The sequence below is a fragment of the Anas acuta genome, chromosome 28, assembly GCF_963932015.1.
Source record: "Anas acuta chromosome 28, bAnaAcu1.1, whole genome shotgun sequence".
NCBI lineage: Eukaryota > Metazoa > Chordata > Aves > Anseriformes > Anatidae > Anas > Anas acuta.
This window is the reverse complement of record NC_089006.1, coordinates 2911869-2936721: the sequence shown is the minus strand read 5'-3', so window position 1 is coordinate 2936721 and position 24853 is coordinate 2911869. Positions and strand designations below refer to the sequence as shown.

The 24853-nt window shown below is 63.1% G+C and overlaps 2 protein-coding genes across 26 annotated transcripts; both read left to right on the top strand.

Moving 5' to 3' along the window:
• Position 1: 1 nt before the first annotated feature.
• Positions 2 to 2664, top strand: C28H1orf43 (chromosome 28 C1orf43 homolog). The gene is made up of 7 exons (XM_068663022.1): positions 2 to 174; positions 932 to 1033; positions 1230 to 1338; positions 1504 to 1557; positions 1692 to 1858; positions 1964 to 2022; positions 2319 to 2664. Exons 1-7 carry the CDS (start codon positions 106 to 108, stop codon positions 2515 to 2517), a joined length of 759 nt encoding a protein of 252 aa, XP_068519123.1. The 5' UTR covers positions 2 to 105; the 3' UTR covers positions 2518 to 2664.
• Positions 2665 to 7285: 4621 nt separating this feature from the next.
• On the top strand, positions 7286 to 24723 carry TPM3 (tropomyosin 3). 25 transcript variants are annotated; one of them, XM_068662994.1, is made up of 13 exons: positions 7286 to 7469; positions 7887 to 8012; positions 12547 to 12680; positions 13379 to 13496; positions 13725 to 13795; positions 14573 to 14648; positions 15645 to 15707; positions 15825 to 15894; positions 17615 to 17693; positions 19514 to 19583; positions 21855 to 21910; positions 22880 to 22999; positions 23595 to 24723. In XM_068662994.1, exons 1-12 carry the CDS (start codon positions 7356 to 7358, stop codon positions 22944 to 22946), a joined length of 1044 nt encoding a protein of 347 aa, XP_068519095.1. In that variant the 5' UTR covers positions 7286 to 7355; the 3' UTR covers positions 22947 to 22999; positions 23595 to 24723. The 25 variants fall into 25 exon arrangements, with proteins under 25 accessions (XP_068519095.1, XP_068519108.1, XP_068519117.1 ...); XM_068662993.1 differs by lacking the exon at positions 14573 to 14648 and adding an exon at positions 15112 to 15187 and having other exon boundaries at positions 7291 to 7469; XM_068663016.1 differs by lacking the exon at positions 21855 to 21910 and having other exon boundaries at positions 7289 to 7469.
• The last annotated feature ends 130 nt before the right edge of the window (positions 24724 to 24853 follow it).

The window sequence follows — 24853 nt, the reverse complement described above, 5'->3', positions numbered from 1 at the left end:
CCTTGGTCACGTGGAGGGGGTGGGGAATCGGACCCGCGTCACGTGGAGGGGGCGCTCGGAGGCTTCGGCGGCCGCCATGTTGTGTGGCCCCGGGCCGGGCCGGGGATGGCGGGGGCCGGCAGTAACTGGCTGTCCGGGGTCAACGTGGTGCTCGTCATGGCCTACGGCAGCCTGGTGAGGGCGGGGGGGTCCTGGGGGGGCACCGGGGGGGTGGGGGGGGCTGCGGGGGTGGTGCTGGGGGGGGGTGGGGCCCGGTACCGGGGGTGCGTGGGGCCTGTGGGACCTGTGGGGCCTGTGGGTCCCGTTACCCGTGGGTCCCGTAGGTCCCGGTCCCCGTGGGGCCCGCACCCGGTGTCTGGGGGTCCCCTTGGGCTGGGCACTGGGGTGTCCGGGGGTCCCCGTGGGTTCCCATAGGGCTGGGTGTGGGTGTCCGCGGGTGTCTGGGGATCCCCGTGGGGCCGGGTACCGGGTGTTTGGGGGTCCCGTGGGTCCTGTCACTCGGTCCCTGTGGGTCCTGGTCCCTGTGGGGCCGGGCACTTGGTGGGGGTGGGTCCCGTGGGTCCCATCGCCTGGTGCCTGGTGGGGGTGGGCCCCAGCACTGCGTGGGGTCCCGTGGGACACAGCCTGGGGTGTCCGTGGGGAGCAGGCACGGGGTACTTGTGGGGCTGGGTTAGGAGCCTGTAGGGTCCTGCACGGCCTCAGCCCCACAGCGGCTGTGGGGCAGGGGGAGGGCATGGGATAGGGTCTCTGCAGCCAGCAGGGGGGTGCCTGTGGGGCTGCCCCGGGTGTCCGTGGGGCTCCAGGTGGGCTGAGCAGGGTCCTGAGACCACCGGGGTTTGGGGAGGGTGTGGGGCTGGTTGTGGGGCTGGTTGTGGGGTGTCTGGGGGCGCAGCTCAGTGCGCTGACCGCCTGTCCCCCCGGCGGGGTCTAGGTCTTCGTGCTGCTGTTCATCTTCGTGAAACGCCAGATCATGCGCTTCGCCATGAAGTCCCGCCGCGGCCCCCACGTGCCTGTCGGACAGCACGCGCCCAAGGTTGGTGCCCGGCGGTGGGGGCGTCCCTGCCGGGGTCTGCTCTGAAACGGCATCGCCGGGAGCTGCTGAGGGTTGGGTTTCCCCCTGCTTTACACCAGGAAGCCCTCAGGATTTGCCTATAATCACCCTCAGAATCCTGCTGAAGAAGCGAGCGTTCTAAATTCTTTTTTTTTTCATTTTTTTTTCTGCTCTGCAGGATTTAAAGGAAGAAATCGACATTCGGCTGTCCCGGGTGCAAGACATCAAGTACGAGCCCCGGCTGCTGGCTGAGGACGACAGCAGGCTGCTGCAGCTGGAGACACAAGGTACCCCCCGGCTGGCCGCGAGCTGCAGGACCCCCGGGCACCACCCAGCCCTGTTCTGCCACGGGGGCCTCTCGCTGCTGCCTGCTGGGGGTGGTGGCTCTGTGCCCTGCCTCCCTGTTGCTGCCGAGTGCTGCAGAGCTTTCAGGTTGGGTTTTCTCTTCCCAGGCTGCTATAACTACCTGTACAGGATGAAGGCGCTGGATGCGATCCGGACATCTGGTAAGCGAGGGCACGGCGGGAGGGAAAGAGAGGGGGCAGAGCGTGTAGGAAATAAGGCGTGTGTCCCACTTTGTGGGCGAACACAAACATTTGGCCTATGCCTCAGGCAGTGGGGGGTGGTTTTTGTTTCCCAGAAATTCCATTTCACGCGGACGGCAGATACCCAAAGTCTTTAATAGGGAAGAATTTCTGTGCCTACCTGCTGGAGCTGAGGAATTCCAGCGCCTCCTTCAAAGGCATCCGCAAGGCCTTGATCGACACCCTGCTGGACGGCTACGAGAGCGCCCGCTACGGCACCGGGGTAAGCACCGGGCCCCCCCGGGGGCTGCTCCTGCTGGGCTGGCAGGGCTGGGATCGCGCTGTGCCCTCGGCCGGGGCTGACAGGGTCTCTTCTGTTTGCGCCCAGGTCTTTGGGAAACCAGAATACCTGAAGTACCAGGATGCTCTGAACGAGCTGGCAAACCTGTGAGTGTTTCTGTCCGGGCGTGTGGCTGCTGGGGGACGCTGGGGGCTTCTCGGGCCTCGGTGGTGTGTCACGGAGGTGTGAGCAAGGACGGGCTTTGGGGCAGAAAGCCAGCCTCTGAGGGGCAGGCTGTCCACACCAGCCTGTGCTTCCAGGTTTGCTGCTTCTTTACAGCCTCTCGATGCATTTTGGGGCTCGTTTTTTGGTCGCATCCACATTGCTGCTTGCACCTTTTGAGCCAGGGTCTCTGGGGAGGGGCCACGTCCTTCCCCCGCCGTGATGGTGCCTCTCTCTGCAGGACCAAGGCCCGGGCAGGCAGCAGCCAGCGGCAGCACCAGTCAGCAGCCAAGGACCTCACTCTGTCCCCCGAAGTCTCCAGCCCCGCCACCATCCAGGTCACCTACCTGCCTTCCAGCCAGAAGAGCAAACGTGCCAAACACTTCCTGGAGCTGAAGAGCTTCAAGGACAACTACAACACGCTGGAGAGCACCCTGTGAGCGGGGCGGGGAGCGCTGCTCCGGGGACCTGCCGAGAGCAGAGCCCCTGGCTGGCTGCAGCTCAGTGTCCCGGGTGCATTTTAGCCGTGGGTCAGCGCGCAAACGGAGCTGGGAGGAAGCGGCCACGCTCTTGGGCCTCCCTCTTGCACGACAGTGGATAGAGGAGCTCCGTGGGGGCTCCATTTCAGCTGCTGGAGCTCCCCCCGCGCCAGGAGCCCGTTGCAAAGCACTGTGCCCCCTGCCCAACCCGGCGGGGATCGGCCCCCGCGCCAGGCTGGGGCATGCTGCAGGCGTTGTTCCGCCTCGGAGCCCCGGCCCTGTGAATAAACTCTGGTTAGCTTTAGCTTATTTATAAAAGACATCCTCCCCCCCCAGCCAGCGCTCTCCTCCACCTCTCCTCTTCCCCGTGGCGGCCAGCAGGGGCTGATGCTGCCTGTCTGTCCTGGCTGCGTTGAGCTCAGGCTGCGGAGCCGCTCCTCTCTTCTCTCCAAAGACCACTGAAACGATTTCCCCGCGGCACCATCGCTGCTGGGGGCCTGGACGGAGTGTAAATATTTCGGTGGGCGAGGTGCCCCTCCGGGCTGCGGTTTCTGTCCTGCAGCTGGGCCTTTGGGGACGTCTCGGGCAGACAAATCCCAGCTGCAGCCGCCCCGTCTGCCCTGCCGGGGGCTCCTCCCCGCTCTCACCAGCGCCTCGGATGCCCAGGGGAGGGGGCTGCTGGCGGCGGGGGGAGCCCAGCTCCGTGTCGGCGTCCTGCCGGCAGCGCCCGCTGCTCCCCGCGTGGGGTGGGAGCCGTGCCCCTTCCCCGGGCCTCTGCACTCTTTTTAATTGCTGTTTAATAAAACAACAGTTACCCCCAGCTGGATGCGTGCCTCTGGCTGCCAGGAGCCGTTCCCTGGGTGATCCAAGGAACCAACAACGGTCACCGTAGGGCTGTCACCACACTGCCGCCCTGGTGACGGGGACGTTGGTAACGGCCCGGCTGGGGCAGGGGGCGGTTGTGGGGTCCCCACGGCACCGGCCATGGCTGCGGCGGCCCAAAAGGCCCTGTCCCTGCGGCAGGAGAAGGTGGGGGCAGTCACTGCCCTGTGTCCCCATTACATGGGGAAACCCCAGGCAGGTTTGAGCCCCCCCAAATGTGTTGCTTGCTGCAGGTCCTGGCGAAGGAGAGAGCCTACGCGGAGTTGCTGCGGAGGTAGAGCCAGCAAAGGGGGTCCCCGGGGTGAAGGGGGCCCAGCAGGAGGGGGGGCACAGCAGGGATGACGGTGACCCCGTGCTGCCCCGCTGTCCTATCACCCCATCCTTCCTGTCACCCCCTGTCCCCACAGCTGGGGGAGGGTGATTGGGGAGCACCCCCAGCGCCAGGAGCGGGTCTGGGCCACGGCCCTCGGGGAGCTGCGGTGGAGCCTGGGGGCAGAGCTGCGCCTGGCCTCCAAGGAGCAAACCATGGTGAGCTCCGCTCGGTTTGGGCACGGTGCCCTGCCCGCGGCGCATGCCCCTCGTCCCCGGGGTGCTCCTGGCTCCGGCAGCGGAGGGCCCGGGACCCCCGGCAGCAGGAGCGTGGCTCACCGCTGGCCCCGATGCCCCACAGGTCCGCCGGGCCGCCCTGCACCGGCTCCTCCAGGACGAGTACCAGCAGTACCAGCGGGAGCTGCAGCAGCTCGGGAAGGCTTTCTACGTGGAGCGGCTCTGAGCACCCGGCTGGCAGCACTGGGGGGGAATAAAAGGAGTTGAGTGAGATGGGGCTGTGCCTGCTGGGGACGGGGACGGCTGTGGGGCAGAGGGAAGGGGCAGCGCAGCCCGATCCCCGCAGCTGGGACCCGGCAGCATCGCCTGCGGCCCCCCTGTACCAGATCCTGGCACGCGGGCCCGGCTGTGGCTGTGCCAGGAGATGGCAGCATGGCCACTGCGCCCGCTCTGCTTCTCCCTGCCTGCCCCACGTGTGGACGTGGCACCCGCAGCCCCTCGTGCTCTGTGGTCAGGACCCACTCCCAGTGCAGTGCCCGGTGCCAGCCGCACGCCGCTGTTCCCCCAGTGCTGGGGACAGGGCTGGGGTGCGATGCTCCGTGGCCCCGCTCGCCATCCGGGCACCCCCCGAGCCCCCTCCTGCCCCTCGTCCCCGCTGCCTGTGCCCGACCTTGGTGTCTCCCGGCCCCAGGGCCCATCAGCGCCTGCCCTGGCTCAGGTTATTGACAGGGCTGGGGGCTGCTGGGCTGGCACCCCCCCGCCAACGGCCCTTCATTAGCTCGGCTGTCGGGTCGCATCACATCACCCCCACCGCACGCAGCTCCCCGCGTCCCGGCCCCGCGCTGCCTCCACGTGTCCCCGCTGTCCCTGGTGCCACCATCCCAGCTGACAGTGGCCGCCTGGGCAGGGGTTGTGTCCCCGTCCCCCCGTGGTACTGGGGCTCTGCCCGCCCCACATCCTGCCCCACGTCCTGCCCAGCGGGTCTGGGCCCCACAGAGCCCCCAGCTCTGTTCCCTAGGCCGGGAGCTGTGTGTCCCCTGGGGCCAGGCACGCCACGAGGCCCCGCGTGCCCTCCCAGCTCTGTGGGGCCATCCGTCTATGGGGCAGCCACCCCACAGCAGGTCCGGGGTCCTGTTTTGTCACCCAGCCGTACCCACAGCACCAGGGCCACATCCCCACGAGGGACGGTGCAGGAGGACACAGGCGCTCCCCTCCTCCAGCCACCCGTGGAGGGGATGCTCCTGCACTCCCTGCGCCCTCAGCAGCTCCCCCAAACCCAAGGCGCGGGGACAGGATGGAGCAAGAGGGGACGCGGGGCACAGCCCCCCAGCGCCAGCCAGGACTTGTCCTTGGGCAGGGTCACACACAGCCCCTCAGCAGCGGGGAGCCCACCGGGACGGGGACAGCTCCCCGGTATCGACGTCCCTGCTAATGACGGCGGCGTGTGACCGGGGGCAGGAGCAGGCGGCGCGGGGCCATCGACCCGTATCGACCGGCCACGCTCAGCGGCAAGGGCGCGGGGCTGCGCCGAGGGGGCAGGGGGACATCGATGGGTGGTAATTAATGGGAACGAGGCCACGTGCGTGGGGCCGGGGCGCTCGCCGGCCGCGTCCCCCCGCCGGGTGCAGCCGAGCACGGTTATAAACAGCGGCCGGGCGGCCCCCGCGCCAGAGCGGCCGAGGAGCCCCCCGAGCTGGCCCAGGTAAGGCAGCGATGGACGCGGCGTCCCCTTGGCCCCAGATGCTCAGGGACGGGGTGAGCAGCGCTGCCCACTGCGCCGTGCCGTGCCAGGGGACGGTGCCAGCACTGCCCTGCTCCAGCCCCATCCCCGCTGCATTTCGCCTCTTCTTGGCCACCAGATCCCCACGGATCCCAGAGCCGATGGAGCAGGAGCCCAAAACTGAGGATGCTGAGGCCAGGGTGCAGCACGTGAGGACCCCCCAGGTCCTGCCCAGGCGGACCGTGAGGAGCCGCGGCCCCGCTGCGCCTCGTCTCTGCTCTTTCTCTTTCAGGCAGCCGAGCCCCGCGCCCCGTCCGCCTCCGCCTGCCCCTGCCTCTGTCTGATATGTTTGATATTAGGTTGTTTTATTGGAAAACCAACTAAATATCAAACATATTCTTACAGCGCCAGGGCCGCCCAGCACCGACCCGCCGAGATGCCGCCCGTGCGGGCTCAGCGCTCGCCACCTGTCCCCTGCCCACCCCGGGACGAGCGCGGGGCGAAGGCGCCTGGCCCCGTGCCCACTGCTGGCTCCACTGCCCTGGGCTGGCGGCTAATTACGGCTCCCGAGGGACGGAGCCAGGGGGCACGGCAGGAACCAGGACCCTTTGTGGGCACCGAGCCCCCCCTGGCTCCCTCCTGCCCTGCTCAGTCCCCGTCTGGGTGCAGCCGATGTCCCCTGCGGGAGATCCCAGCCGGGCTCGCAGCGCTGGCTCCAAGGAGGCCGATAATCCCCCGGCAGCGTGGGAAGTGCCGAGGAGCTCGCTCCCTGCCAATTCCTCCCTGCGCCAGGGGAAATTGCTCCTCCGGATGCCAACAGCATCCTCAGCCTCGCGGCTGAGCACCAGCGTGGCCAGCGGGGGCTCAGCGGGCTCCTGGGGGGCTCGGCTCCCCCCCGCTGCTCCCCGCGGAGCCAAACAATGTGGGCTGGGGGCTGCTGCTAAGCTCCTGCTCCTAAAATAGCAGCAGGCTGAGCTCGCCCTTTGCCACGCCGCCCCCGGGCACGGATAAATGTCAGCCTGGGGTGCCCGGTGACACCGGTGACACGGATGGCCTGAGCCCCCGCTTGGGTGCGAATGGAGGGGGGCTTCACTTTTGGTGCCACGAGGACCTGGGTCGGTGCCTCCCCAGCGTGTCCCGGGGGCCATGGAGCGGTGGCACCCACTCTGCAGGTGCCCAGCAGTGCCACCGACCCCCAGAGGCTGCCAGGCTGGGGATCCGAGCCCCCCAGCCCCCCCTGCCCACCCCAGCGGTGCCAGCACACACGCAGGGGGTGCCCGGCGGGGTGGGACACGGTGTCCCTGTGCCGTCAGCCAAGGTGTCCCCTTGCACGGGGGGGGCGGGCAGCCAGGACAATGCGGGACCCCCCGCTCGCCGACCTGCCGCTGCTTTTTATAACTGCCCCAGCTGTCCTGCAGGAGCCCAAATAAGGCCGCGGCCGCCCGGACCCCCCCACGCCAGACAATGGGTCCCGAGCAGAGACTTTTTGGGAGCGCGGGGAGGCGGCTCGGCCCAAGAAAGGCAAAGCCCCCGCGCCCAGCGGGCAGGGGCGCGCTGATAAACCGGGCGGCGGGGCGGCGGGCAGCAGTGCCACCCCGCCTGCCCCTGCCCGCCCCGCTGCCCGCCGCAGCCCCCCCGAGCACCGCCGACCATGGAGGCCATCAAGAAGAAGATGCAGATGCTGAAGCTGGACAAGGAGAACGCCCTGGATCGGGCGGAGCAGGCGGAGGCCGAGCAGAAGCAGGCGGAGGAGCGGAGCAAGCAGGTGGGATGGTGGCAGCAGCACGGGGAGGGGAGCGGGTGGGGGCTGTCCCCAAACTGCCCCACGGAGCCCTGCCGGACCCATCACAGCATGGGAAGGGGGCCCAGGGTGTGAGGGATGCTCCGTGGAGCTGAGCCATCCAGGCTGGGGCTTTGTGGGCAAATCCAGAGCAATAAAACCCCCCGGGCAGGGGTCAGGGGCACGCCGTGGGGCAGCGCTGCTCACGGCAGCCCCATCATGGGCTGCCCGCGGCTCAGCCCCCACCAGTTTGGGTGATGTGGGGCCGGGAGGGAGCCTGTGGGGCAGAGCTGGTCCAGAAGGAAGGAGGGAAGCAGGGAAATGTCCCCCATGGGCTGGGGGCTGGTGCCCTGCGGGGGTCCCGGGGGTGTCCGCCGGGGGTGACGGCCGCTGCCCTTGCAGCTGGAGGACGAGCTGGCCGCCATGCAGAAGAAGCTGAAGGGGACGGAGGACGAGCTGGACAAATACTCCGAGGCCCTGAAAGACGCCCAGGAGAAGCTGGAGCTGGCGGAGAAGAAGGCGGCGGACGTACGTATGGGGGGCAGGGGGCTGAGCGGGGGGCTCGGACGGCAGCCTCCCCGCAGAGCTCGGCCCTCCCCACGGCCCCGGGGACGGAGGACGGTCCCCAAATTGGGGCAGGGGGCCGGGGCAGAGCCGCGGGGAGCTGGGAGCCGCCAGCAGCCCCCGGGGCGTGGGGTCAGCGCCCGGCCCCGCGGAGCTCTGAGTCACGGCTGCCGATGGAGGAGCCAAACTCCAAAGAAGGCCGGAGCCGCTCGTCCCCCCCCCGGGGGCCGCGTGGGCAGCGCGACAACTGCACAGTCCCGCTATTGTTGGCCGCCCTTTCCAGGAAAACAATGGCGCGAGCGGTGCAGGGTTTCGCCGCCCGGCCGCTCTCCTGGCAGCCACGTGGCGCGATGTCCCCGTTTGTCACCTGCGGGGGTCTGGTGGCCACGGGGGCCGGCACCCTCCCACCCTCCGGCACCCGGGGGGTCGAGCACCCGCGGGCTCCCCGCAGATCTGGTGCAGCGCAACGGGGAAGAACCCCAAACCGCGGTGCCTGGGCTCGCTCTGCTGGGCTGTGCCGGCTCCAGTTACCGTAACCAGGACCCCCGAATCCTCCCCGACCCCCCAGGGGGTTCGACAGCCCGGTGGCTTTGCTGTCCCCGCTCGACCGTGCCCAGCTCGAGCGCAGCCCTGGTGTTTTTATCACGTATTTTGTGCCCTGACCCCAAACCTCCGGTTTGGGGTCAGGGCACAAAATGCGTGATAAAAACACCGGAGGGTTTGGGGTCAGGGCACAAAAAACCCCAGGCTGGCACCGTCGCAGCGCCGGATTTTGGCACACAGCGGGGCAGGAGCGAGGCAGCAGCACAGAAAGGAGCAGGAAATGGTTTTTTTCGGCCCATTTTTGGGGTGACGCTCGGCCCCGCTGGCAGCGGTCGGGGGTTCGGAGCCAGGATCCTCGGGCGACCCCGAGGACGGGAAGCCGGTGACCGGGGAGGGGGGCCGCGGGGTGAGCTCAGCCCCCGGGAATGCGCAGCCGCCGGCCCGGCCGTGCCCGTATAAGGCCCGCGGGGCTGCGGCACGGCCCCGGTGCTCAGCCGTGGGACACCGGGGGCTGTGGGAGCCGCGTGGGGCAGGGCTGGGGGGCACAGTCCCGGTGTTCCCGGTCCTGCGTGGGGCCGGCCCCGGTGTCCCCAAGCTGCTGTGGGGCAGGGCCCGGAGCACCGAGGCCGGTGTGGGCCGTGCCGGTGCCCCCGGTACCGTGCGTGGCAGGGCCCGGTGCCCCCGGTTCCCCTTGGGACAGGGCCTGAGCCCGGTGGGGGCCGTGCCCGGTGGCCCCGCTGCTTGGGGGGGTGCCTCGGTCCCCCGGGGGCTGTCCCTGGTGTCCCCGGGGGGCACATCCTGGGGCTGCAGGGGGCTGTGCCCGGTGCCACCGGTACCCCGGGGGCTGTCCCGGGTTATTCCTGCTCCCGGTGGGGGCCGTGCCCGGTGCTCCCGGTGCCCCCACTCCCTGTGGGGGTGGTCCCGGTCCTGGTGGGGGCTGTGCCCGGTGCTCCCGGTGCCCCCGGTCCAGTAGGGGGCCATGCCCTATGCCCACATCCCCGGTGCCCCCGGTCCCGGTCCCGGTCCCGTAGGGGGCCACGCCCGGTGCCCCCCTTCCCGGTGGTGCCCCCCCCTCCCGGTGCCCCCGGTCCCGGTGGGGCAGATCCCGGTCCCGGTTCCCCCCGGTCCAGTAGGGGGCCATGCCCGATGCCGACACCCCCGGTGCCTCCGGTCCTGGCGTTCCAGGTCCCGGTGGGGCCGGTCCCGGTCCCGGTCCCGGTCCCGGTGCCCCCGGTCCCGTAGGGGGCCACGCCCGGTGCTCCCGGTCCCGGTGGTGCCCCCCCGGTGCCCCCAGTCCCGGTGCCCCCGGTTTCCACGGCAACACCGGTGGGGGGGGGGGGGGGGGGAGGGGCGGGTCCGGGGCGTGCCGCATCCGGACCGGGGCGGCGGGGGTGCGGGGCGGAAGTGACGTCAGGGCCGGGGCGGCGGGTTCCGGGAGCGCAGGGCGGGGCGGGCAGCGGCCGGGACCATGGCGGGGGCCACCACGATCGAGGCGGTGAAGCGCAAGATCCAGGTGCTGCAGCAGCAGGCGGACGACGCCGAGGAGCGGGCGGACCGCCTGCAGCGGGAGGTGGAGGCCGAGCGCCGCAACCGGGAGCAGGTACCGGGACCAACCGGGACCGGCACCGAACCGGGACCAACCGGGACCGAACCGGGGCCGAACCGGGGGGGGGCGGCGTGTGCCGGGCCCTGCGAGCTGCCCGCGGGGTGGGGAGCGGCGGGGGGAGCCCCCTCCCGGTGCCCCCTCCCGGTGCCCCCTCCCGGTGCTGCCGCGCCCCGGGGCTCGGTACCGGGAGGGTTCCCGGTGTTGGGGGGGGGATGGGGGGCTTGGGGGGGGGGGGAGGCCGCCGGTCTCGTTGTTGTGGGGGGGGTGCGGGGGGTTTGGTCCCGGTGTGGTAGGAGCCGTGGGGGCCCCTCCCCGGTACCGGGCCCCGGGGGGAGCCGCGGGGGGGCTCCCGGTGTGGCGGAGGGGGCGGCCCGGACGTCTTGGGGGAGCGAGGCAGGGCTCGGGGGGGCGATCCCAGGCACCGAATGGGGGTGGGGGGGGCATCACGGGGCGGTGCCTCCCCCCCCCCTTCCCTTCCCCGGTCGCGTCCCGGTACCGCGGGCGGTGGCCGGGGTTGGTGGTGGGGGGGGGGGGGTGCATCCGCGCCGTGTGTGCCAATTCTGCCGGTTCTGCCCCAAAACTGCGGCTTTTCCGCCCCGAGGGCTCAACCCTACCGGCCCTGGGCTTCCTGCACCGGGGAGAATCCCCGCTCCCGGTACCGGGGTCGCTGTGGGGTCCCGGGGGATTTCCCTGCCCCGGTTTCTGGGCTCGGGAAGCGGCGCCGAGCCCGGTGCTGAGCCCGGTGCCGGTTCCCTGCGTCCCCCTGGCTTGGGGCTCCCTCCCCCAGGAGCCCCCGAGGTGCTGCTGGGGCTGCCCGGGGGTGTCCCCACCGTGTGCAGGGGGCAGCGGGGAAGGATCGGGCCCCTGGCAGCCCCCAGCGGGGCCCAGCAGCTCCTGGCAGCCGGGGCTTTTCGGGGAGGGTTCGGTGCTGCCCGCAGGAAGCCGAGGTGGAGGGGGGCAGGAAGCAGGGGGGCTGCTGCGCCTCCATCCCCTGGGGGCAGGACGAGGCTGGGCCTGACAGCTCGCTGCCTCTTTCGGAGCCAAAAAGCCAAAATGTGTGTGTGTGTGTGTGCCAGGCAGCCTCCTCCCCAGCACTGCTCGGAGCGTTTTGTTCCTCCTCGAGCAGACCGCTTCCTCCTCCTCCTCTTCCTCCTCCTCCTCCTCTGGTGCTGGTGCTGGCTGCTCGCTGGGGCTGCCGGCTCCTCCGAGCCTCGCGGTGCCGCGGGTTTCCGCGGGGAAGAGCTCAGCAGCCTCTCCCCGGCCCGAGCGTGGTTTGTGTCAGGCCCCGTTCCAACACCGGCCTCTTTCATGGCGCTGCTCCTCCTTCCTTGGGCATCGGCTCGCTTCGAGGCCGCGCGTCCTCGCGGGCTGCTTTGTCGCGAGCGGCTGGGATATTTCACACACGCCCGGCATGTGCCCGCGTGCTGGCCTCTGGTGGATCGCCCTGCTGCTCTGAGACAGCCGCGGTGCTCTCCACCTCTGCAGCGGTGTGGAAATCCTGCTGGAGGGGATGCCGGCTTCTTCTGGGGTGGCCGAGACGGGGTGTGGGTGTCCCCAGGGCTTCTTGGAGTCCGCTCGGGGCTCGCCACAGACCGAGCTTCAGTTGCCTTGTGGCTGGTGGCCGTGGGGCTGCAGCAGGGCTGGCTGGGGGTGCGCGACGCCTCCTGACCTCGCGGGTTCGTTAAAGCCTCGCTCTCCTGTGGTCACACTGCTGGCAACCGCCCGTGGGCTCTCGGCAGCTCGCGACTCCAGAAATGAGGTGGCCGAGGAGCTCTCGGAGGCTTTGGCTCTTGCTGAGGGCTGTGGGTGGATGGCTGGCTCCTCGCAGTCTGAGCCCCGAGCTGCCGGCGCTGCTGCCAGCGGCTGAGCCCACTGCGGAGCCGGGTCCAGCGGCGGGCAGAGCCCTGAGCCCTGCTAATCACCTCGGGGTGCTGTTAATCACCTCGGGGTGCTGATGAGAGGGCTCGTTCCAAGCAGCGTTCGTGTCCAAATCGCACGCGTAAACTGAGGCGGTGCTAAATAGCAGCTGTCAGAGGGCGCTGGGATGGGGGATAAACGGGCCTGATGGATGGGCTGGCAGGATTAGAGCAGCTGCGGAGAAGACACATTAGTGTAAGGCATCTGCTTAGCGCTCGTGGCTTAAGCTGTCATGTCAGCTCGAGCTGACGGGCGAGAAACCTGCGCGGTGACGGCGGCGCAGCCAAACCCCTGCTCCATGCTGCAAGGCTCAACTTGCAGGCGTCTGGGAGCGCAGGTGTGAAAAATCGGGCAGAGCCCCTCGGCTTCAGCTCGGTTTCCTGCGTGCCGCCGCTGACCCGCGGGCTGAGTCACCCCTTCCGCTCCCCCCAGGCCGAGGCAGAAGTGGCATCTCTGAACCGCCGCATCCAGCTGGTAGAGGAGGAGTTAGACCGGGCCCAGGAGCGCCTTGCCACGGCTCTGCAGAAGCTGGAGGAGGCGGAGAAGGCTGCGGATGAAAGCGAAAGGTGAGCAAGGGCTGCTGCTGCTCTCGCTCTGAGTCCCAGGCGTGTTCCGGAGGGAGGGCCGGGTGCCTGCTGGGCTTCCTGGAGGGTGGGAAGTGGCCCCCACATCAAGGCAGGGTGTGGGAGCCCTGCCTGCTTGTGCAGAGCCGCCCAAACAATGCTGCTGCCCTCGGAATATCGCGGAGCCCGAGGCTAAGGGCGAGGGGTGCTGCCTGCTGCTGCGCACCCCCTCTGGGGGAGAAGGAAGCGGGGTCTGGGGAGCCCTGGGCTGGTGAAGGGCGCTGCTGGGGCTCGGGGCTTCTTCCTGCTGCTTCCTCCCCCCCGGCAGGGAGCTCCCGACCTGGGAATGTGATTTGGAGGGGAGCGGCCCCCTCCCAGCACTTCCAGTTGGCCACAGCGCTGTGCAGCCGGGCCCAGCTGACGGCCTGCCATGAGGACTTGGCTCCTCCTGCCTTTCGGCCTGGAAAGTGCTTGGCTCGCCCGTGCGGAGTCCCTGCGACATCCTGACTCGTGCTCAGCGGCGTTTCTCGTGGCCCAGGAGCCTGATGAGCTGCTGGAGCAATGCTCCGAGGAGCAGTTAGCCCTGGGCAGGCGAGGTTGCTGCGTTTCCCTCAGCCCAGCAGCGTCTGCTCTCTGCGCTGGCTTGTGTGGCACCGTTTCATACATCACCCCTTGTTGCGCTTGCTTTTTTTTTTGGGCAGAGGCATGAAAGTCATCGAAAACAGAGCTCTGAAGGATGAGGAGAAAATGGAGCTGCAGGAGATCCAGCTGAAGGAAGCCAAGCACATTGCGGAGGAGGCGGACAGGAAGTACGAGGAGGTGAGGCTGCGATGCTCGGGGACAGCTGCCCCTGGCCCGGAGCGGTGCCTCCTCTTCCTGCAGACGTGGTTTGGGGACATCCCGGCCCTCTGAGCTTCATCACCATTTCCCCAGCCGGAGGAACTCTGGCGGCAGCAGTGACTCCTGCAGGCGTTCCCTTTCCTGCCTCGCATGAGCTACCAGTGCGAAAATCTGCCTTGCTCTGAGCTCTGGTTCTGCCCCCCCCAGGTTGCCCGGAAATTGGTGATCATCGAAGGAGACCTGGAGCGCACCGAGGAGAGAGCTGAGCTTGCAGAGTCGTGAGTAATCTGCTCACGTGTGGCTGGCATGTCTACCTGCGCATGGGACTAACACTAACGGCATTCCTAACCTTGTTACACAAGGCCTGAAGTACAGGGTGGGCTTAGAGCCCCAGGTCACAGAGTCGGGAACGTTCTCCTGCTGGGAGCAGGAGGAGATGCACCGGGGGTGTGAGTTTGTGTCCGTCACAATCAGCATGGCTCGCAGCGGGGCTGTTCCACCTCCTTGGTGGCAAGGTCAGAGAATCCTCCCCGTCTTGGTTTTCCCCAGCACTGCTCCCGAGCGTGGTCACTGGCTCCCCGCACACCGCTACGGGGCACACGAGCGCACGGTGCTTGTCCTAAAAACGCCGAGGCCTCCCGTGAAGCAGCACGCAGGATGTCCGAGAGCAGAGTCGGTGCCGGGGCTGCTCTGTGGCCTTGAGTTATTTTCAGTAACCACTGCAGACGTGAGCGCTGCTGCTCAGCAAGCTAAACAACTTCTGCTTGGAGCAGAGACACTGGCCATGTGGTTTGGGCTCCTTTCACATCTCTGGATGCTGGAGCAGGTCCTCGAGGAGCTGCTCAGGGCCTTTCTGTACCGTGGGCCTTGTCTAACAAAGCTAGCATGCGTGCAGCTGTAGCGCTGTGCTTCCTGCCCAGACATGCATGTCGTGACCATGACTTCTTTGTGTTTTTCCCCTGCCCCCTTTTTTGCTCTGCGGTATTGTGTTATCGGTGCTCCTTTTGACCCTTGCCCCCACCTGGCTTGTGCCATCATGCGACCGTCACTAACAGTCGTGTCCGGGAGCTGCAGGAGCAGATCAGAGTGATGGACCAGAACTTGAAGTGTCTGTCTGTTGCCGAAGAAAAGGTACTAACCGTTCCCTTCTCGACCCATTAAACCAGAACTCCTGTGGTCTTCTCGCTCCGCTCCTTCCCTCCGCTTCACTGCGTCTTTCTGTCCTGGAATGTTCTGTCCTCTCTGCTCCTGTCTGAGTGGTGGCAGCTGTCCGTCTGTCTGCCAGAACAGCTTCCCTCCTTACAGCAAACCCGACGTGTGGCTGCTGCGTGAAGGTGCCAGGTCTGGCAGTCTGTGGCCCGGTGCCCTGTGCGCGTGCTGGCGGAGTATCTAAGCTCTGACCTTGGAGGCTGGAAGGGAGCTTGCTTTCTGCAGAAGTGCTCCAAAGCAGGGTCCCATCCAGTCTGATCACAGACCGCCTCCTAAAGAACTCCCTGGTCTCCCCTGCACATGGATTCACTTCTCCTCTCTCCTGTCTTTCCCTCCCACTTCTTTTCCTTTTTTCTCTCCCCTCTTTCTTCACAAAACCCCACAGTAAATGTTCCGAGCTGGAGGAGGAGCTGAAGAATGTCACCAACAATCTCAAGTCTCTTGAGGCTCAGGCTGAGAAGGTAGGGCTGCTTTTCAAAGGGCCAGAAACAATTCTGTTTTGCTAGAAGGGGGTGTGATGGCGGAGCACCCACTGGGATGGAAATAATGCCACTTTGCAGCCTTAAGCAGCAAGGAGAGCTAACGGATCTCAGCGCAGGGCTGCTGCTGCCTGTAGGAGCTGGGAGTGCGGGAAGCCTGCCTGCCCTGCCCTGCCTTGGGGCAGACTCGAGCAGCTGAGATGTTTATGCTGCTGGGAGGAGAATTTTTCTGTGCCCGAGTTTCTGTGCCACGTGCATGGTGTGAGACTTGCTATCTGACCCGGTCCTCCTGGAGCAGGGTAGGGGTGTGAATAAGTTGGAAGTCCGTGGGCACGTGCAGCGCAGCGAGGAGTTGAAGCCTCCCTTTGTAGCCGTGGCTCTCTGGAGTGGGAGACGCAGGGGGCTGCTGCTGGTCGCTGACACCTCTCCTTTTCCGCAGTACTCTCAAAAAGAGGATAAATACGAAGAAGAGATCAAGATCCTGACTGATAAACTCAAAGAGGTGAGTGACCATGTCGGGGTGGCCTCGGTTTGGTCAGTGGGAGCACCCTCGGGCGGTTGTTTCTGGGGCCCCTTGTACCCCCAAGCTGCTGCTGACCGACCCGCTCCTGTCTGGCAGGCGGAGACCCGTGCTGAATTCGCCGAGCGGTCTGTGGCCAAGCTGGAGAAGACCATCGATGATTTGGAAGGTACGTGCTGGGGATGGGGAGCCAAAGGCTTTGTGGTGATGAGCTGGGGAAGGAGAGCTCCTTGGTACCGGGAGCTAAGCCTGGCTCAGCCTCAGGGGTGAGGCCGGTGCCTCTTAGACTCCGAGGCTGTGTCCTGTGCATCTGCTGGAAACAATTCCCTGGCCGTGTTGCGGCAGCCCCCGAGCTTTTGATCCGAGCACCTTGCCATGTCTGACTGATAGGACAGATAGCACGGCTGCTTGCCTTGGTCATGATGTCCTCGGGAGCATAACTGGATTCCTGGGCTCCAGCTTAACCCAATTTGAGGAGTGGCATAGGAAAAAAAAACAACCATGAACTCCCCAGGAATTGGTTGCGATTACATACCTGTGTGTGGAATCCCATGCACGTGGCTGTCTGCAGACAGCGTCACTGCACTCAGTGGGGCACGAACCAGCCCCGGGAAGAGTCAGACTCCCCAGCATCGGTTCAAGATAAAGTCACCAGAAATCCCACCCGTGCAGTGTGGTGGTCGGCCTGGGCCGAAGCCGGGCTCCTTTCCTCCTCCTGCTTTCACAGAACTTCAGGAGCAGTCCCGAGGCTTGCTGTTACAGCCCTAACTCTCCCCGAGCCACGGAAGGAGAAAGCTCCACGTGCCTGCCTTAGCTCTGGGGCTGTGGCTGGATTCTTCCAGAGATAGCTGTGGCTAGAGCGGCTGCGCTGGCACGCCGGAGCTCTTCCAGGCCTCCTGCCCCAACCACAGCATGTGCCTTAGTGGGCGCTTAGTGCCAGGTCTTGGAGATTCAAAGCCACATCCTCCAGGCTGGAGTCACTCAGGAGTTTTATCTAGAAATAGCAGCGGTGTCAGCTGAGCCGTTCCAGAACTGCAGCCAAGCAGCAATCTGAGCCACCTCATGATCTGGAGAACCGCAAAAGCTCCGAGTCCCTGCGTGCTGCCCCTGATGGGGAGAGCTGGCTCCAGTCTCCGGCCTTGCTGTGGAAGTGACCTAGTTTATGACAACTGACAGAGTTCTCTGGGCTCCGCGAAGCAGTTAACAACATTTCCAGCTGTATCGCAGCCTAGGCAGCCAGTGCTGGGAGGAGCCCGTGCCAGCGCTGTGCAGTGCTAAAGGAGCGCATCAGTGCGAGTTTCAAGGCTGCCTCCTCCACGGGAAGGTGGGTGATTGCCAGTCTGCCCCATTATCTGATGGAGAACGCAGGTGTGGCCCGTCTGCTCGGCGTATCCTGCTGAGCTGTGTGCGCTCCTAATGGGAATTCCCTCTGATGCTCAGGACTATTACTTAACTGACTTCTCCCAAACAGGTTTTTATATTGAAACCGAAGGTGAGAACAAAGCACCTCCATCGATCCGTGCCTGCCTTAGGTGTCGCAATCAGCTCCCCAAGTGGAGTTGCCCTCCCTGGTGCTCCTCCTGCCCGTGGTTCTTGCAGGCAGCTTGTTCTCACGGGCTGATGGGGCTGGAGCTCTCGGCTCGGCTCCCCTCGGAGCTGGCTCGGGGTCCCGGAGGGCCCTGGCTGGTCAGGCTGCCCTGGGGCTGTCTGAAACCTCCCATCCATTGCTCAGGAGCGACCGGAGTCCAGCAGTCGTGGTGGCTCCACATCTGACTTCATTTTCTTCTGTTCACAAATCCCACACTGCTTTTCCTGCCCCAGGGTGTTGGAAGAACTCCTCTGCCTTCCCTCATTGTTTCCCTTTTGTTCTCCTCCTAAACCTCTTCTAGATGAGCTCTATGCCCAGAAACTGAAGTACAAAGCAATTAGTGAGGAACTGGACCACGCCCTGAATGACATGACTTCCATGTAAATATGAGCTGGCTGGTGTTTGCCTCTCGCTTCAGCAGGCTAGACCGCCGGAGCTTGCTTGGTTTGCTGTGATTTTCATAGCCGGAGAATCAATGGCACTGTGTTGTCTAGGTTACTTCTACAGATCTCTGCCTCTCGGATCGAGGCTTCCCTGCAGCATGCTGCGTTCTAACTCCAGGGCCTTGTGAGCTGCATGTGTAACACCAAGCGCTGTGCTGGCCTGGCAGAGTTCGGACCTGAACTCCAGTGCAATTCCCAGCCCCGCTGGGAAGGGCTTAATGTGCCTTCGTTGCCTGCTGGAGCCACTGGGCCACGGTCTCGGGATTCTTCCCGGGAGTGGCTGTGGGCAGTGCTCAAGCAGATGCCTCAGGAATTGCCCTAACAGGCTTGAGACGGGCTGGATCGTGAAGTGATCTGTGGAAGTAGCTGACCTCGCGTTCCTGCAACTTTGCTACTTGGCTTCTTGTTGAGACTGGCGGTGGGTTCTGCTAACAGCTGCTCTGCACAGTCCTTACCACTAACCCAGGAGAGGCCAGGTACTTGCGCTGCAGAGAAGAGCCCTAACGCTAGCGTTCCAAAGCTCCCCGAGCAGTTTGCCGTGCACAAACACTGAAGTTTCTCTTAAAACTAGTGTCTCCTTCTGTTTCACACAGATAAGTCTTGCGATTCCAAACTCCACTTTGGATTTGCCTCTCTGCTTGGTGGCTTGTTCTGCATCTGCACCCTGCACTCGTGCTCTCCTCATCTCACTCTGAATTCCAGTACCTTTTTCCAGTCACTGTGCACAGGGCATCCCTGGGAATGAGTGCTGTACAGACTCTGAAGCTTGACAGCAGCAGCAGCCCCCAGTTATGCTGCACTTGCTCCTAAACAAAGCTCCCTCTGTTTGACCCGATGTGCCAGACACTGCCGTGCTCTGAGGGGCTGCCCTTTTCAATGTCTGGGTGTAGCTGGGAGTATGTTGTTCTCATCTGCATATCTTGTGTAGAGCTATAAAGCTCCTTTTGTATTTCTCCTGCCTCTTGCTTGAGCATGATGTCACCTTTTTTAAGGAAAAACAACCCTTGTATAAACTGAATGGAACGGCTGGTGCTGCTGAGAAATGGGTTTCTAGTGACCACTTGCTGCTTTAGAGAAACTGTTGCGATGTTGCCTTCAAACCAGTGTCACCGTACCCGTGCTGGTGGAATACACAGACTGCATTAACGCACGAGGTTTTCCCCTTTGGGTGTCTTCTTGGCTCACCAATGTGCATCAAACGCTGCCTCGGTGCACGGCACGCTCTGTAGGTTCGGGCAGGCTGCTGGGGTTTGTAGCAAGAGGTCCTCACGCTGTCTGCTTCAGGGAAATGTTCCTCACCTGCCTGCTCTGGCATTCACTGGTTGCCAAACGCTGGCTTGCAGCGGGAAGTCGCCGCACCCGATAGTCACTGAGGGCACTGGCAAGTTGTGAAAGCTAATAAATATTACACAACGCCGGCTGGTTTCCAGCTGGGCAGGGCTGGGTGGGTGCTGTGCCTGTGGGGGGCACGTGTGGCTCCTTGCTTCAGGGAGGAGAAGCGCAGGGCTGAGGGCAGCAGGGCCGGGGCGTCCACGCACAGCAGTGCTCCAGCTCCCTGCGTGGGGCTGAGGGTCGCAGGATCCTCCTGGAGCGTGGCCTGCAGCGCTGCACGGGGCTCTGCGGCTGGCACCAAGCACCTGGCACGTGCCACTGCTGGTTGTTCGGGTACCATAAGCACTGATCAGCCTCGTAACCCCGCTGCCTGACGGTGGCTTGTCCGATACTTTTTCCCTCTTGGGTCGGTTCGTCTGCCACAGTGCCCGGAGAGCCCTTCAGGAGTCGAGTTTTGGTGAAATGGGACACCTCCCGTGGTTTCCTCAACCTCAGGTTTGTGTGCACCCTGCTCTCTGCACAAGTGGCACCGGCAGCGAGCGCAGCCTGGACGTGCCGCGCTGCCCCTGCCTGCTCTCACTCTGCCTTCTGCGTCGGGGCTGTCCCCTCTCTGCTGCTCCGGGCAGGGAAGGAGGGAGCACTTGCAGGAATTCCCAAGAGAATAGCTCGGAAAGGTCTGGCAGGTGGTGCTCTGGCTCTTCAGGGCAATGGCTTTGCGCCCCCAAAGCAGGAGTCCTCTCAGTAACCAACCCTGCAGCTGAATTTTGAGGGGGGCTGCATCCCGTGGGAGGGGCAGGGGTATCTCACATCTGTCTGGGCGAGGGGAGGCCTCCAGCCCAGTGTTCTCCTGTTGGCTCTTACCAAGTTGGAGGCAGCATCGTGCTCCCTGCCCTTGTGCAATGGCCTCTGTCCTCGCAGGGTGGTCTCCTCGGCTTGGGGCCGAGCGGGGCGGGTGGCCCCCCGCTGCGTGGCGGTGTCGCAAGCGACCTTCTCGAGGGCTGGGCTCTGGCAGGCCCTTGCCCTGCTCGTCCCGGTGGAACTCCACGCTGGGTGGTGGGTGATGCAACTCCTGCCCTGGGAGGTTTTGAGAGGCTTCTGGTCTGACAGGATCGCTAGGCTTGTGCGGGCTGGTTACCGCGAGCCGGGCTGTAAATCCAGGGGAGCCGTGAGCTCAGATAAGCTGACCAGGAGGCACAGGTCACGGAGCTCCCCGTGGCCTGTAAGGCTGCCCTGCGGGCTGGGTGGGGAAGGGAGCAGGTCAGACGCTGCAGCGAGCCCTAAGCAAGTGCTCCGTGTGGAGAAGCCATTCCCGAGGTCCCGGGAAGGTCACGCTAATTACCCCAGTCAGTCTGCTCCCTCGTGGGCGGATCGTCAGGTCCCCGGCCACAGGCACGAATGCTTGCTTGAAGGCTGGGAGGTGTTGCAGCAGCCTTGAGCTGCTCATACCTCTGTTGGTGGCGGATCCCTCCCATCCTCTGCTCTTACAGAGACCCGGGACCAGCCCACGTCACCTGCTCAGAGCAGGGTCCCTGGCACGAGTAGCCCACGTGCAAGGCAGGCTGCGGTGTGAGCTGGCACCGAGTGTATTTGTCTCTCACACCACAACTTCCCTCTGCTTGTAGTCAAATTGCAGGGGGGCAGGAATTGTCAGCTGCTCTGGTTGTTCCTCGGTGGCCAGGCGGCATTCCCAGCTCCTGTCCTGCAGCGAGGTGTCACTAGGGCAGGTGCCGGGGACTGAGGGGAGCTGGGTGAAGGTGGAATAATTCCCTCTTGTGTGTGGCTGTCGTGCTGGAGGGACTGAGTGAGGTGTCTGGGGCAGGGGGCTGTGCTTTGGCTGCTCCATGTGAACACTTGAGTGTCCTGAGCCTTATGTAGCCAGGTCTCGCTCAAGAGCAATTAATCCTGGGACAAAAGTAGTGAAGAATAGTATAGACCCCCCTCAGAGGGTGCCACGGATTCCTGGGGATCTCAGACCTTTGTAGTAGTACCAGAATCTTGTAACCTTGTAGTACCAGAAGGATTTAAGAAGCTTAAGGCCAGCGAGAGTTGCTGTGCTGTAGGTATTGACTCATCAGGCCACGGCAGCACGCTGTGCATATTGCTTCGGTGTGTGGTGGTTGTTTCTACCAGGCTGGAAGCCCCTGTGTAAGGATTTTTCACTGTGTGGAATGCTGCCAGATACAGGAATGGGAATTGTCAGGCTGGGAGGATGCTGCCCCTGGAGACAGACAAAAACAGATGCTCAATAGGTTCTCTGTTGTGGCTGATGGACTGCAGGGCCGTGGCTGAGAGGCGACCCGAGCTGGGAGAGCATCAGAGCAGTACTCCCTTTCCTCTAGATACCATCTCCAGTCCTTGTTTAGACGTGGTGGGTTGTTAGAGTGGCACGAAGTCGTGTCCTTTGGGTTAGGTAAGATGCTGTCAGTCTCAGTCCTGCTGTCCTTAGATGCCCGTGTCCCTGTTCAGCTGCCTCAAGCCCTCAGTCCTACTGCTGGGTGGTGACGCACCCTGGAAGGTGCTTCTTGGTTCAGCTGCTGCGGGACTTCTTTCTGCAGGGTACTCCCCAGGCCTAAAGCACATCCCAGGTCTCTCTCCCTACCTGGGTACGGTGCAGCCGAGCCTGCAGGCTCCTCTTCTGGTGTTCTTCTCTTCCTTTGCCTTCGCAAGCCCTTGGCAGCACTTCCATTTCTGCCCACACTTTGCTTCCACTGTGATCTTCTGAGCTGAAAAGCAAGTTAGAGTAACACAAACCTTTGTTCTTCCCAGCTTCATCTGTGTAATAGCCTAGACTTGATCTTCAGAGGCACGTGCTATGGAGACAGGTTATTTGATGTGCTCATCTTGGTACTCTACTAACCTTCCCTTTCTCTCTTTTTCTCTCTTCCTCTTGTTTCCCCTAATCCTGTTGCTGCTGCAGAGCGCCTGTACAGCCAGCTTGAGAAAAACCGCCTGCTCTCTAACGAGCTGAAGCTAACGCTGCATGATCTGTGTGACTGAGAAGGGGGCCCTCTAATGCCATTAAACAAGCTTATTGCGACCACCAGTGCTGTGGACCACAGTGAAATCTGATCACTCTTAAGACTGGCAGACTTGCAAATTTTATGCAATTGCTGCTGTTGAATGGGGCAGTTGAATTCATCCTCTAACTTATTTTATTTAAGAGCTCTTTTTATAAAAGGTAACCTGTATGATTGGTGAAGAAACCCTCAGACTTGGCAGTTCTTTGAGCGGTCTCGCCTGGCTCCTCCATGGAACCAGAACTGCTGCACCCTCCAAGAGAGGCGTGGGGTGACGTTAGGCTCATCTGCTAGAAGATGCCTGTCAAGTGCTATGGCTTAATTTACTGTTAGCTGAATGATTATAGGATTTCCTGCTGCATGGAATGATGGCTTCTAACAATAAATGACTGACCTCGTGGTCTAAGACACTGCACACCTGTAGTACTTTCATACAGAGCTGAGTCCTGACCTAGATAGAAGGCTTTGGGGGAAGTAGTCATGCCCGGGGCCTGATCCCAGTGCAGTTGTGGAGTCTCAGGATGGGTTGGGAAGCTCAGGGACGTTTTGAAACCAAGTCCCTGTGTCCATGACATGAAGCTATCTCTTGAGTGCCTGCAGGGAATCGTTAAACACTGCAGTTGCTAGTGCCTTAGGAGGAACGCTTCTTGCTGTGTGTGCGGTGTGCTCTTTCTGACCTTGGGTTGCTGCAGCCCCTCAGCAGTCCCCTTGGGAGCGGGGAGGTGGGGAGCAGCTTTGAGAAACTGCCTGTGCCTAAAGGACGTCTTTCTACAGCCTGTCTATCCAGTGTCCCGGCGCGTGGACTTCTTCAGTGGCCAGGGTGGGCTCACCTATGGAGTGAAGCCTACCTAGAGTGCTAGTTGCTGATCTGAGCTCTCCTGGCTTAAGGAACATGTGAGAACCGACTGTGCGAGCTGCCTGTAGTCCTGGGCAGAGTTGTAGCACCTTTGCTCCTACTTGCTCACTGCCTGCTGTTCCCTGAAAACAGCCTCTGCCCCACTGTCCTTGGTTGTCTGCTCCCTGCTGCTAGGTAGTTACGGTCTTGGTGACCAGCTTGGCATCACTCTCCTGTGCTGGGGGGAAGGGGGGCACAATCAATTGGAATTCCAGGGGTTGATTTTCTAAGTGTTTAATCTTCGAGTTGCTCTTGGGTGGCTTGCTGGGCCACTGGGGACTGCTGTCTGAAAGTGTTGAAGCCCTGGCGAAAGCTAGCTGCAATCTGAGGCACCTGCATGCAAAATACTGCCTAGAGCACTAGCTAAAAGTACCTCCTGACCGTGCCAATTCGGAGCACCAGCAGCGCGAGAGACGAGGGCTACAAATGAGCCAGGTAACTTCAGAGCTTCTAGCTGCAGCCAGCCAGGCACCCACGGTCTGAGAACTCGCTACGGCAGCGTGCTGGGAAGGGGCTAGTGCAAGCTTTCTGTGGCGAAGGTTTCTCGCTTGTCTTACGCTGACTTGTAACTCTTTAACTCTTGCTTCCTGCCAGATAAACTGAAATCCACCAAAGAGGAGCATCTCTGCACGCAAAGAATGCTGGACCAGACCCTGCTAGACCTGAATGAAATGTAATGGATCCCTGCCACTGCCTCCGCCACACGATGCCATGGGGGGCCAGCCCAGCCGCTGCTGACCTCTAACCCTTGGGGACCAGGGTTTACTTTCTGTTGCCAACTTGACCAAACACAAATCTGCTATTTCGCCTCAGGGTTAAAGGTCATCAGGTTGGGCAGAGCTTCAAACAGCATTATTAAGGGAAATAAACAATGCAATAATGTTTGGGGGAGCATGTTTGAGATGTATACATTTTGTAACTACCTTTTTTTGTAGCAACCATTGTAAACATTCCAAATAACCGAGGCTGGTGAGCAACACTTCAAAAGCTCTTGGCTTTAAACTTTGATATTAACCTTCTGTTAATTAGCTCTGGGCCCCTCTGCTTTAGCAGGGGAGGAAGATGGGTGTGATGGTTCCTGGCTAGGAATGGAGGCCTGTTGGGAAAGCTTCCACTCCAGGAGCTGTTTGCCAAAAGAGCAGTTCAGTTTTCAGCTTTAAGGTAACTCTGTCGTGGAGAAGCAACTTGAGCAAAAGCAGACTTTTTTTTCTTTTTAAAGCCAAGCCTATTATCTGAACAATTGAACCTTCCCAGGGGTTGTTTCCCTTCCCTCCCCCCAGTGTTGGCCACTTCCTTTCCCGGTAGGCTTAGAGAAGCCCCGGCCCCTCTAACACATTGCTACACAGGGGTTGAATTTTGCCTTCACTAAGTGCTGGTGCACCAAGCTTTATCACTCATCGCTGGGTTCAACTTAACAGCTTACGTACAAAAGTCTTGTTTTCTTTGAAAAGTTCTGCCTACCCTGGGGGAGGGAAGCCGAGGCCTTCCCTCTCCTGGCCAGGAGTGCTCTTAATGTCTTAATAAGGTACAAGCCATCTTGCTGTGCATTGTAGTTTTTGTGAGGCGTGAGTGTGGAGATGTCGTGTGTAGCTTGTGGTTCGAGCATGCTGCTTGGTCGTAGCAGTTCTAGGGGCCAATCTGGAGAAAAGAACCATATCAAGTGTTTTGATACTAAATTGAGAACTTGTATTACTGTCTTTTGAAATAAAAACCGATCCCTCCACGCTGCTGTCCCCTTGCAGTGCGTTAGTGGGTGAAGGGGAGGGAGGGGGGGAGGGGGCGGCGCCATCTTTTACCTCAGCTGGGGGGGGGGGAGTGGCAGTGCGCATGCGCAAGGCTCCGGCGGCGAGGTG